Source organism: Monopterus albus, unplaced genomic scaffold, assembly GCF_001952655.1.
Source record: "Monopterus albus unplaced genomic scaffold, M_albus_1.0 scaffold55.1, whole genome shotgun sequence".
Taxonomy (NCBI): Eukaryota; Metazoa; Chordata; class Actinopteri; order Synbranchiformes; family Synbranchidae; genus Monopterus; species Monopterus albus.
Window position 1 is genome coordinate 987,921 of NW_018127935.1, and position 14,217 is coordinate 1,002,137.

At 40.0% G+C, this 14,217-nt stretch overlaps 1 protein-coding gene across 1 annotated transcript; it reads left to right on the forward strand.

Moving 5' to 3' along the window:
* The first annotated feature begins 7,015 nt into the window (after positions 1-7,015).
* Positions 7,016-13,901, forward strand: agtr1b (angiotensin II receptor, type 1b). The gene is made up of 2 exons (XM_020602342.1): positions 7,016-7,274; positions 12,476-13,901. Exon 2 carries the CDS (start codon positions 12,557-12,559, stop codon positions 13,652-13,654), a length of 1,098 nt encoding a protein of 365 aa, XP_020457998.1. The 5' UTR covers positions 7,016-7,274; positions 12,476-12,556; the 3' UTR covers positions 13,655-13,901.
* The last annotated feature ends 316 nt before the right edge of the window (positions 13,902-14,217 follow it).

Sequence of the window (14,217 nt, forward strand, 5' to 3'; positions counted from 1 at the left end):
ACTACTGTCTTCAGCATTGAAACCGGGGAAACACTACGTCTCCATTTAAAGGGACTAGACACATGACTAAACAAATATCCTGCACTTTTTTAATGTGCACAGAACAGGACTGGAGGGATGGCCAGAAGACTGCTCGAGTCGACTGGAACAAAGTTCTTGACCTGTTGCTTACTTTAGGTCAAATAAACTCAGCATCCCAAAATACACAGATGAACAGACAAATGACTGAAGTTAAGGCCATTTAGAGTCTGGTTTTCAGAGCTAGCAGAAGAATTTAGATACAGCACTAAAATATCCCCTTAATAAAAGTTATTGCTTCCATTTGCTGAGTCATGGCTCTTACAATACACAGGGGAAACATATCTGAACATATGCCAGTAGTAGTTATATTGAGTTTTTTAACAAAGTGCCTGAAAGCAAAGAATATAATGGAATAATAACCTTTCTCTCTAACTCAACTCCCAGTTACCATTACATTATTATCAGCTGACAGTGAGAGCTGTAACTTAAAAAAACATTTCAGCTCATTTTTCATTTCAGCGCAGGCATTACTTAATCATAAAAGTCTTTAAACTTTTTAAAGGTTCTGCTGAGTTTATACAAAACATTTAACACACATCCGGAGTTATTACCTCACCACAACACTGACTTTGTAATCACATCACTACTTATTAGTTGTATATAACATCTTGCATCGCTGTACAAATAATTCCCAAAGATTGCCAAAATATTTCAACATGAAACTACAGTACGCCTATCCATTAAATATTTGACAGGGTACAGAGCCATATTTTTATTTTGTGACATTTTATAAATGGATTAAAGGAATCAAGGAAATTTAATTACCCGACTGTTAACCCATAAGGAACAAAATTAGGTACTCAAGGACATTACTTCAGGGATTACCTTAGATTAATAATGATATAACTAGTATTTTATTTCCAGTGAGTTGCAGTGAAAAATGCTGTTCTTCAGTCTGGCGGTTTTAGTTCTGATACTGGGGTCATGTATGCATAAATACAGTATGTCACCCAAACATACCACAACTGATGGTTAAAAATCTCAAATAATCCAAGGGTGTAGGCAAACTTTAAAAGCACGATTCAAGCTTACGGGAGGTGAGTGTTTCATACTGAAAAGAGATTTTGAGTGGACCATTGAAGGTTTTCATAGTGTTCCAGCACCATCTGTTCCATCAATTGAAACTAATGTATCATAACAAAAGAAAACCTCTTTTATTTGTTATATGACAGGGTTGTTGTAGTATGAACCGTTTCCTCTGAACAAGGACTAATCTGTTTGTTACTATTAAATGAGGACACAACAGGACATCGTCAGCGCGACGTGAGCCACCCTCTTCCTGGAGGATGAGGGTCTTCACACAGTCTGCAGGGCCCCGGGGCTATTGACTCAGCTGAGCCCAAACTCTCCACCCTCACAGAGTAACAACATGGCCGTAGGGTATTTAAAACCATCTTGAATATATTCACACATAGATGTATCTTAAAAGCACAATTAAGTGTAATTTGATGATTTTTAATATTTCGTTAATTTTTGCATTTATCTGGAGTTAGCTTTAATTCAAAACTCTCATAATGTTTCCAGTGTCCAATTTTGGGCTCTTTTACAAGGGAGGGTCATGTGTGAGAAAGAAAACTCTGTGCTGTTTGCATGCTGTTTACGTAAGGAAAGCCTGGCTGGGGATAAGAACAGGTTCCAGGTTCTTAGTGTGTGTGAAACCTCTGTCTTACACACACACACAGACAACATGTGCCAACACACACGCTGAGTTTTACTGCAGGAACACATGCAGTAAAAGCCAGAGAGCATAAAGCCATAGCCTCACACACACACACAAACCTTATATTCACTTTAAAGTTAAGTGACAACAGGAATAAAGAAAGTGAGTAATTAATACACCCATACTGACAGGCTAAAGAAAATAATTATGAAAAAATGAAAGAACAGAGAGCTAAACGTATTTGTTTACATTCTCACAACCTGTGTTCGGGATGTCTGAATGTAATGACAAACTGCTTTACTAAACAGAATCAAACCTTTAGAGCAATATAGTAACTTCCTTGCTTGAAGGCAGCATTACCTCTTCCTCCATTATCGTAGTCTATAATGCTCCTGCAGCCAAACATAATACCTTGAGGAAGTAAAAGACGTCTGCATGGCAGCTCATTGTTTTGCTAGAATCAACTATCATCCAGCTGATAAACGTCACAGGACTGGAAGAAAGTACTTTTTTTTTATCCTCCATAAATCTAACGAAGAGCTTAAAATATTCATGGGAGAGGTTACACTAATGGAGTACTAGCAAGCCACCCTCATAAGGTCCTCCAGTATTTTCCCATCCCTCCGTGTGCGCAGTTGTAAAATTGCAGCCTTCAGGGGCCCTGGCCTAAGCACTGCGACTCTCAGAGGCCCATTACAGGCCTTCCCACAACTTTCACCCGCAATGTCGTAGACATTTCCTGTTTGTGTAAAGATTTGTTGTCTTTGACGTATCTGTTCTTCTGTTCTGATCCAGAGGAGAGTGGCTCTGGGTCAGTGATTTCCGAGATGTTAAGCAGGAACTGAAACTCAGGGGCAAAGGTCAATCCAAGGCCAGTGTATTTACAGGTTCATATTCCTGACTCCTTACAGTACCAACAAAAAAAAAAAAAGGAAAAACACATGGCTGGTGTTACAACCTTCATTTTATGTTCGATTACTTTGTCCGCGTCTTTCTCATCCTCACGCTCAAGGACAGTTTTTGAGTCAAACTCCTGCAGGTAATAGCGCTAACAAGGCAGGTCCATTCACTATGAGAAGATGCGGTAAATATTTTCTGAGCCTTGACTGCACCAGAGTGATGGTGCTAGAGCTGTCCTTGACAACTACACAGCACACTGAGAAAATAAAAAGCTTGTTAAAGTCACATTGGACAGGTCCCTTGCGGGCTATCGGAGGGTGATTTATGTAGTGTTTTATGTTTAGGACTATCAGGATCCCAGAAATGAGTTTGATAAAGATGGATGTTCATTATGTTGGTACAAAGCATGTGAGCTTTGAGTGGCTATTAGATAAAATCGATGTTATAAAAGTGTTCTGTGCCTTAATTGATTCTAGCCTTCCTGTAACATTATTTGTATTGACTGAAGCATTAGGCTTCTCTGATGAACATCAGTCATTAACACAAGATGCATGTGTCCTAATTACTTTAACAATATAATCACTGCACTATTATAAACATAACTATTTATGTTAACTAGGTTGCTAAGTAAGCTAATGTCTTAATTAACATTTATATGTCAGCATATTTTATTCATGTGGATGATATATGTTCTTGATTTGAAAGCATTCAAGTGTTTTATTTGTCTAATTGCCCCCCAAAAGCTAATTTATATTGCATATACAGTGTTGCAGCATTAAAATGGCAGAAATGGGCAGTTCCTAGGCCAGCGGAATAATATATAGTTAATATTTGGCAACTAGACTCTGACCTCCTCAATCCCCACAAGTATTAAACAAGTTCAACATGCCTGGGAATGGGGAGCAGTGATTGGTACATTTTTATCCTCACTCAGAACTTAGACTCTATCTACATGTGGACAACAACGAATGATTTGTGGTGCAGTTTCAAGGCAAATTTGCAGATAAGCAGCACAGCAACAGCAGAGCAGAGAAAGAAGAGTAGCAGGGCATGCAAGCATTTCTTAAGGAAATCTGTTGACCACATGACCATATGTCAGAATAAGGTGTAAAAACGTACAAGAATATGATCAGGAAAAAAAGCAAGCTTCCATGAAACAGAGGATCAGTCTCAACAGAACCAAACTTGTGCCGCAGGTACAGGAAAGTCCATGTCAGGGTTAAAGCTCAGGTTTATGGCCAACAAGGGAAATGGCATCCGCTAAATTTATTCAATGGGCTTGAAACTGCAAAAACAAGCAAACAAAACAATTATTATGCCATGAATTCATTTGGCAGAAGCAGTTAACCAGTAAGTGTTGGTGGCATTTTAGAGCAGAGTTAGCATTGCTGCTTCACATTAGTGCCATGGTTAGAGCGAGGGTGGAACCACAATTAAAACATAGTGCCTTATGTCACAAAAACAGGCTTCACAACATTTTGCCCCCTTGTACCAACTTAATTTCTTAGCTAGTGTGCGTCTCTTTTGTCATTACTTTAGAGTCAGAATTAAATGCATTTTTTCCTGAGAGATAAATCCTTGTGGATCTATCAAAAACCTTCAGCGGGTTTGACCTCTCTAACCAATTAGAGATTTTAAATTATTTCTGCTTGATCAGTATGTTTTGTTGCATTATCATTGCTTGTAATTTTATAATGAAAAATATCTGTAAAACTGGGCAGAGCGCGGCAGATCTTGCAAGAGTGTAGTGGAGCATGGAGAGGGAGTGCTGGGAGGTGCAGAGGGGATTGATTTGGAGATCCATTGCTGCATATCACTGCAATGATTTCTGGAATAGAACCACTGTTATTGTTCCTAGTTCCATCTGTCCCTTTCCTGCTATGATTCATTGAAATGTATTTAATGTAAACAGGAAATGTGATGAAGTAACAGGGCAGTATCGGGGCAGGCACGAACATGAAACACAAAACAAAACAAAAAACATGTTTGTGTAAAAAAAACAAAACACTGGAAATGTGTGCAAAGCTGAACTGTTTTAATAGAAACTAATGAGCAAAATATGCACTGCATGGTCTTGATAGGTGTATTTCAATGAAATCTGATTATTTGTTACTAATTAGAAAGGCAATCAATTCACGTGTGGGGCTTTAATGGAAACCATGCAGCACTAACCTGTAAACATGCAAAATATATTTGTACAGGTATAAGCAATGACTCAGCTACTCAATACTGGGCAGCAGTTTCCATTTTGAGCCTTCACACCTCACAGAGTATTGTCTTTCTTCAGCAGGTGGCTGTGTGTTGTTTGGCATTTTAGTGGCCGTGTTGTTCTGCCACAAAAGGCCCATCCTTCCCCGCAGTGCTCTGTGCTACCAGTAATTACCTCAGGCATCAATTCATTCTACTACAGCTTAAGTGCTAATACGACTAATCTTGTTAGAGTGATTTGATTAGCAAGAACATTGCCCACTGTCACACCTCTTGGGTATGAGGAGTTGAGATGAAGCCTGATCCTCTTTTTTGGCCTTACTCAACCAGAAATGATATATTACCCACTTGATGATAAATGAACATAGGCTATTCCTGGGATTTTACTATTGTTGCATCAGATTCCTAAATGTTGCACAACAGAAAGTTTGACATTATTTTGAAATAACATCTGTGTATTTTTAAGAGTGAATTATTGACAACATCCATTCTGAAAATGTGCAGTGTCATAGGAAATTTAATTTCCCACCTAATCTCATCCCCACACATTTCGACTTCTAGATCAACAACGTCTCTTTCCGCTTGCACTCAAGGAGTGTAAATCACTGTTGTGTGGGGTGTTGCAGCAACATCCTTGATTGAGAACTATTTGTTTTGTGGAATATACAGTTGGGGATTCATTGGTACGCAACTTTCTTCTCACATCTTGAGAGGTCCCATGGGTCAGATATAGATTGTCGATTGTTCTTATGGCAGTAAGGCCGAGACCGTGCAAATGATTTTATACCATACATCCGCAATAAGAAAACATCCTCCTAATGGATTATTCTTATCTTTCACATAATGGATCCTGACCATAATCTCCTGGAGTTGTAAATGGCTCTGTTGCTGTGTAAAGTGAGTTACTACTTACCCTCCTCAACCTGCCCTTCCTGAAAAACGACAGGACTGAAGAGCCATGTATTCCAGATCTTTGGACCCGTTGCCTTCTGACCCTATGTGTTCTTGAGGATGCTTTGAGCCGAAGATAGCTCAGTAAACGTGACCAAAGAGGATGTCCAATTGGTCCAAAGTGTTTTTGCTTTGTTTTCCTTTTTTGTCTTTAACCCAGGTGAGTGCTTTCTTCACCTTTAAGACTTCAGACCCTGAAACTGAGGGACTTTTGGAGATGTCATTGCATCACTTAAAACCTCAGATCCCTATGGTCTAACAAGGAAAACAGCCCAATGGTCTTTCTGCAAATTAAAAAAATGTTTCGCTCTTGGTCCTAGATATCAACTGCTTTATAAACAGACAAATGCCAGATGTTTGCAGTGTATATCTGGATCCAAAAAACTTTTTTTTTTCCTACGGGGATATGAATAGTATAGACACTGTTCCCTCCTTGAAGATTTACTGTTGGAACATGTTGTTTTTGTTTTGTTCTGTGCTTGTCTGGTATTTACTGGAATGTCAGTTCATATTTGCTATGTAGAAAAGTGAATGAGCCGTCACTATCAATCTCCATGACAGATATGATGTGACTTCCCATACCTGTCAAACACCTTGTGGAATCAGATCCGGACTGTGTCCAGAGTTGCGGAGACCGGGTAGAGCGTGCAGGAGATGGAACTTGACACAGTCAAGTAGCCATTTTGTAACTTTAGTGAAAAGCCAGTGACAAAACTCTCTGGCTCCACCCCACCAATTTCTCCCTTTTTCCAGGCCCTGATACACTAATGTGATCCAAGTCAAAGGTGAACTTGTGGCCGAGTGTTGAGAGGTCCAGTCCCAGTCACAGCCTGGCCATTCCTTTAATGTTGTGCCAAGTACAAGGGACAGGAGCCTGTCGAGGGATGAACTATGATACAAGTGCAAAAATAGAGGAGGGAGAGATATTAAAGTATGTTTAGCTAAAGTGCTGTTGTCAATGTGTGTTTGTCTGAGTAATTAAACTGTAGTGCTGAATTGAATACCCTCAAACGATTATGCAGGAGGTCTAGATTTGTTGCTTTAATCAATGTGTGGTCTGTCAAAAGCAGTAATGAATGTTTATATGAAGGAGGAAGTGGGTGAGTAAAAGCAGATATTAAGAGAGACAGAGGAAAGATGGTCCTTGGGGAGTAGGGGTAGGAGGAGGAGAGAGATGGGAGGAGGAGGCAGAGGAGAAGTGCTATTGTGTAAGATCTTGTGTGTGTTTGTGTTCGTAGACCGTTGGTCAGGGAGATACATAGCTGACTGGATCCATTTGAACTCATTCATTATTGTTGTGTACGTGTGTGTGTGTGAGTGTGAGTGTGTTTGTGCGTCAGATGGTGTTCCTGCTCATTTCATTTCACCAGTTAAGTTAAATCAGAGGCAGTCCCTGGCACACTGCAGAGGTCTCTCTATGTCTCTGTCTATGCTGCTCTGAAAGCATCAACACCCTCGTGGTTCAGCACCCAAGGTAAGAGCTACCATTACCTCATTGTCAGGAAGATGTGTTTTACAAACTTAACTAAAATGTTGGTAGTCTTTAAAATATCATTTTACAACAGACTCTTTGACTGATCTAACAAATGTTATGTTCTTCTGGCTGCTTTTAGACATAGTGTTCCAATGCCGACACAAAAAAGGCTTTCTCCAAATACTCATATTACCATGGGAACCCACACGTGGCAAATTAATGCAAAGAATAAAATGGCATGTTAGATGTATTTACCAACTTGATTGGTGCCACCTGTTGTTGCTGTTTGTTCAAGTTGTTCATGTGAAAATCCTGTGTGTACAGAGCCTTTAAAACTGTACTGTAGCTATACTACAGCGCTGTAGCTTATTGTGGAAGTAGGCAAGTAGGGGTGAGGAAACTCCTGCACGGAAATATGCAAACAGTGCAAAGAGAATGATGGATGGTATCTATAGTAAAGTCTACATGCCAGAACTCATATAACTACAGAGAATTAGATTGATTTCCTGATAAAGAGTAGATATGGAAAAACATTACATATGAAGAATTTAATCCCCACAATAGGCACGAAAAAGGAAAGAAGGTAAAGAAAGCAGGGCGGCTAACTGAAGAAAAGAGCAGGCAATTTTCAGACTTGTTAGTGTGAGGGACAAGTCTAACTACTGGAGAATTGAGAAACAGTGGGATGCTGGAGAATGAACATATATAGGAAAAAATGGAAAAAACCCCACTGCAGAGACCATACTCAAGAGCTGGGTTTAGGTTCCACTTATATAGACGATTCTTTTCTACCTAACGCTTCATGTTTGAGCTCCTTACCTGCTCCTCACCTGAGTAAGTAATCTCAGGTTCTACTAGTGAAATAATGTCCTAGCAAATTTTCTTGATGACAATTTAGGAAAGAGAGAAAAGGATTATAATCTGTTATGCTATTGTAAGTCAAGGTGCCATGGCATATTTCCTAAAATACAGTGCAGGACATGAAGGGAAAGCTTCACAAGCAAGATGTATAGTGTTAAACTGTGTCACAAGTACAGTTTCATAAACAGAAGACTGCAGACATGGCTTCTGAAGCCAATGTTTCCATTTCCTCCTCTCTAGACGTATCCTAATATTAACCATAACCACTACTTGCCTAATACCTATTCATGACCTTAGCATTAACCAAACCCTAACCTTAAACCATGTTGCCACCCTAAAAGTCAGAGTCCCCACAATGTCAGTGTGTTAACAGGCTTCAGTCCCCATAATGTAAGAAATACAAAGGCACATTTCCATTCCTCATGGAACCTCTATATTTTACCCTAATCCTGACTACTTGCCTGACTCCAGCCCTCACCTTCACCTTAAACCAAGCCATCACCCTAAAATTCAATGATAATATGTGCACGTGGTCCCACAAGGAAGGCAAATCTCACCACAGCAAATTTAAACGGGTGTCAGTCCCCACAATGCAATCAACATGAGGCACATGCACACACAAACTTGCTTCATCAAAAATATTTTCTTCTTTCTCCTTTTGAACACACAGTACATGTAAATACTGCACATATTTTCAACATGTAGTGTTTCACTGCATGGCACCCATCCTGTCTGGCTAGCGCCACCAGTCTGGGGAAAAGCTTCTACCCTAACATCATAAGACTAATGAATAAAACACGACTGTGCCTTACTGCACACTCCGGGTGACTCGTTACACTCAGCACTAGTCATTTTCTGCTACCTCCTTGCCGCTGCTAATTACAGGGCAGGTTGTATTTCCTCTCTTTCTCAGGTTGTTAGATTGTTTTAGCTATTATTTTAATATATGAAACTTAATAAATATGTATTTCTTCTAATAGTTCTTTTATGGATTAGTGGAGCAAAAGGGGATTATCAGGGCTCCTTGTTTGATTACTGGGACCTGGAGTATTTAATTTCACTCCGGCATGTGGATGTGCACTGGAATGACAATAAAGTTCTTTGGCTGTTTTTGACCTTGACCTACTACAGGCAACATTTAAACACTCAGTGAGGTTGCTCATGCTCTAGCTTCCTACTTCAAAACCTCTTAAGCTGAAGTGACACCCTGTAAACAGAGAAAGAGGAGGAAGTGAATTGTCAGGGGCTACAGTTAAGGGGCACCGCACTTTCAGGCAGCCGTACTATTAGTGTACAAGGAATAATAGTGACAAATTAAGCTGTAATACAGTTTTAAGAGTGGTTGTTGTTGGTGAGGAGATGGGTTTTACATTTGTATATTATGTAACATTGATCAGTTGTGGACAAAGTACTCGGATTCTTTACTCAATTAAAAGTAGTGATACCACAGTGTAAAAATACTCTGTTACAAGTAAAAGCAGGTAGCTTGTGAATTTCCACCAGGGATCAATAAATACTGTAGTTTGTTTTGTTAATTAAAGTTATCATATAAATGTAGTGGATTAAGAAGTACATTATTATTATTATTATTATTTTGAGTACATTATTTCGAGTTTAGTACAGCAGGAAGCAGCCATTATTACAGATCAGACTGAACAGGGTTGAAAGGAGGCTTAAGAGGACAATCATGAGGCAGGAGGCTAAGATGAACCACTCTTCATACCAGGCTAATGTAAAGTAAATCATTACCTCAATCAACCAGATATTTTAGTGACTCTCTATATGGGTAGCCAGATGGTGGTGCTCATGTCCCAGATAGCTCCGTTGATGGGAACGTTTCTATCCAAACCCGACCAGCCTGGGCTGTGATTTCTACTTTAGCTTTTTTAACCCTGTAAAGCCCAACACATCAAAAACTAGCCAGAACAGTCCAATTTTTCGGACATCAGATGTTTATTAAACCTTTTAACAAAATCCAAAAGAAAATTCAAGATTCAAAATCCAAGATTCAAGATTTTTATTTGCCATTTATGCATAGACAGATCGTCCAGGCATATAGGAATAAATGTGCCATATTATTTAGAATATTTTTTATTTTGTTTGGTATCACATTTGATACATTTAAATAGCCTGAACCAGGATTATAAATGGCATGTTGGCACTTCAGTGTCATTGAGTAGTCAGTCCCTGCAGTGTGGAGCAAAAATGTCGCTAAACTTCCTCCCAATCCTGATTTAAGTTAGGAAACAGTGCAGGGGCTTCACAGTCCATTGTCTTGTCCTAGAGGATGCAGCTTGCTCCTGGGCCTTGTAAAGTAGGTGTTTACCTTCCTGTCTGTGGTCACCCATGGTTTATGGCTGTCTTTCAGTAAGGTGCCATGCAAGCTACAGCTCACTTGATAAAGTAACACTAAATCTTTTGCCTCAAAGTCACTTTCTGTTTGTGCCACCTCACCTTTATTGTGGTGTTCACCTATAGTCAGCAGTAACTTTTAACCCTGTTTATATTCACTCACCACACATCCCTCACTTTGAGCATTTCCACGTGGACAAATACTGGCAGTTAAAATAAAAATGTCTTTCAGTAATGGTACATAAAATGCATGAGGTGTTGATCTTCTCCCATATTTCTATTTTTGGTCATCAGAAATCTTTGTAGCATCAAGAGAATTCCAACTGTTTAAAATCTTCAAATCGTGACACAAATTTAGAGCCAAACACTGTTGCAGTCATTAGAGAAAGAAAACACAATAAATCCAAGCAATGACATCAGTGCTGGTGATTTACACTTCCTACTACACTTCAGTGTGTGCAGGAAACTCAGAGATATTTCATTATTCTATTGCCTTTGGCACCCATTTTCCATACTCAACAATCCCCACATCTGCATCTGTTACAGTTGTTGCTTTAGTGAACAGAGGGTTTTTTTTTTACCCCCAAAGAATCTTTGACTTAGAGATAAAGTAGTTCAACTGGAGGGGCTCAGACCTCCTCAGTGCCAACCAGAGGACAACAGGAACGCATATATAAGTAGTCCACAGTAGCTGGAACGGCAACAGCAGCATCTGGATTTCTGCAAGAGCAAATGGCAATTTTTGCAGTTTTCTAAATAAATATATATCTGGACTAGCTGAAATAAAACTAAATTTAAACTGGAGTTTTACAACATAATATCAGTGTACTGTATCAGCTGTGAGATGTAAAGAGCGCCATCTAGTGGCAAGACACCTTCTCAGTTTAGTCAAACTGGTAATCAGAGGCTTTCCATTTCTATTCTGGCAGCGTATATGCTGTACTTGTCTACATAATATCTGTATTATACAAAATAGTAAACTTTTTATGTTAACAAACAGCTTGTAGAATTTGAATTTAAATTAGTGGCCCTTCTGAGCTTCAAATGCAGAGCATATTTCCCCTTGGCAAATGTATGGTTGCAATGTAACCACAAACATGTTGTCATTTTCATGTAATTAATAACAAACTATTTTTGCAGCTATAGTTATAGTATGCATGAGGTTTATGCTAATATTATTACATCAACCCCACTAATCACACTCACTAAGCTGCTCTATTAAATATAAAGACACTCAGCAAAGGGGAGAATTTGTTTTTTATTCCCATTTCACATTCTGCTCATACAAATGAACCAAAAACGAGCCCCGAGGCAAATTTTCCACAGCGTGCAGGTTTGATTTTCTCACAGAGCAAAGTTTCCACAGAGCTGAATCCCTGCTGTCCTGTTTGTTTAGGTGTGTGCTGATTAGAAGTTCTCATGCTGGGTACAATGCATCTCTGCACACCGAGGGTTTGAAACGTGACATGTCTTTTACAGTGACTTGAGCCTCAACCCTATCTTTCTCTCTGCTCCTTGCTCCCTCAGTACCTCAGTGTTTAATGGCGTTGTTATCCAAGCTAGCACATTGCCGTGTAGTCTTCATTAACACAGGTCGTAACATAAGGCATAAATGTTTTCCTTCCGGGTGCAGGCAGTCCACCCAGATGGACAGGCCATTTGATAAACACTGTACACTTTTACTGTTGTCATTCATTAGCCGAGAGACAATTTAAAGGAGAAGGCAGAACGCAGACTGGCTCAATAATGATCTTTCAAAGGGCATTTTTGGAATATTGAAAACATACAACATCTGTTTTTCATGGCTTTGTATTTTATAGAAATAACATAAAGCATCAGGATGGCTTTAATGTGCAGGTCTTTAACGAGCTGGTATAGGGTGAGCACTTTCATGAGTGTTCGTGTGGATTAGCGTTTATGGGCCTTACCAGCAGTAATGATGGCTCTTACCCTAGATTGCCTCTGACATTTTTGTATTTCTTTTATAGGAAGCCCTCGTCCAGGCTTGTATCAGGCACCAACGGGGCCCCCTGTTAAAAAGACCCAGGATCTGGCCCTAAAAGAGGAAAATGCAGAATACAACAGGAGTGACAAAAGGCATAACCCTAACATGTGGCATGTCTGGAAACTATGATTTCATCTTCACCTTGGTGCCCATCGTCTACTGCTGTAACTTTGTTATCGGCATTGTGGGAAACAGTATGGTGGTGGCTGTCATCTACCGCTACATGAAACTCAAAACGGTGGCCAACATTTTTGTCCTCAATCTTGCCATTTCTGACCTCACTTTCCTCATTACTCTGCCCATGTGGGCAGTCTTCACAGCAAAAGGCTATGACTGGCCCTTCGGAGCATTCCTGTGCAAGGCCAGTGCAGGGCTGGTGATTTTTAACCTCTACACCAGCATCTTCTTCCTCACAGCACTCAGTATTGACCGTTATCTGGCTATTGTGCACCCAGTGCGATCACACAGATTCCGCACTGTGGTGTATGCACATGTCACGTGTGTAGTGATCTGGCTTTTTGCTTTTGTGCTTAGTGTGCCCACAGCACTGACCAGGGATGTCCACGACATCACAAACTCCAACACTACAGTGTGTGGTATTCTGCACCAGACAACTGTAGACATCAGGTTGAAACAGCTTCTGCTGGCCATCAGCCTATTGAAAAGCTTGCTGGGCTTCCTGGTGCCCTTCGTCATCATCATCACCTGTTACTGCCTCATCGGGAGAGCACTGCTGGGAGCGAGACACATCCAGAAAAGCTCCCGTTCCAGAGATGACGAGGTACTGTGCATGCTTGCAGCAGCTGTCATGGCCTTCTTCTTGTGCTGGGTGCCCCATCAGGTGTTCCACTTCATGCAGGTGCTCACCCAGTTGATGCTGGTGAAGAATTGTGCCATCCTGGAAATTATTGACACTGCCATGCCCTTAACCATCTGCATTGCTTACTTCAGCAGCTGCGTTAACCCTATTGTGTATGGTTTTGTGGGACACAACTTCCGCAAAAATTTACTACATCTGTTGCACTGCTCACCGGGTCAATCAACTAGGCCTCACCCAAGCATCAGCTCCAAGATGAGCACCCTGTCCTTTCGTGCCTCAGAGATGCTGAGTCTTACAACCAAAAGTACAACTTCTGAAGTGAAGAAAGAAGCAAGAGGGTAGAAGTTCATGTGTCCTGATCTTTGGTCTGTGGTTAAGAGATGGAGACATTCTTTTAAAACCCCAACTGTGCTACCAAACACTGTGCAGAATGGCTGTAAAGTTGTATTTATATTCTTCTCTGAGTAAAAGAGATATTCACTACCTTATACAATACTAAAATTCACTATAAACCACCACACATAGCTTGTCACATTCACACTAGCAAACGTTTCTCTCGAAGCCTGTGAAATGAATGTCAGTGTCACTATGGAAAAAAAAAAAAAAAAAAAAGTTGTATTTATATTCTTCTCTGAGTAAAAGAGATATTCACTACCTTATACAATACTAAAATTCACTATAAACCACCACACATAGCTTGTCACATTCACACTAGCAAACGTTTCTCTCGAAGCCTGTGAAATGAATGTCAGTGTCACTAAGCAAAAAAAAAAAAAAAAAAAAAAAGAAGTTATTCAGGGCTTTTTGCTTCAAGATACAGTGCTTTAATATATTGTCCAGTATATTCTGTGTGCTCAGCAGGTCATTAGGTGCACCAGTAATCGAATGCTTAAAAAAGGTTATAC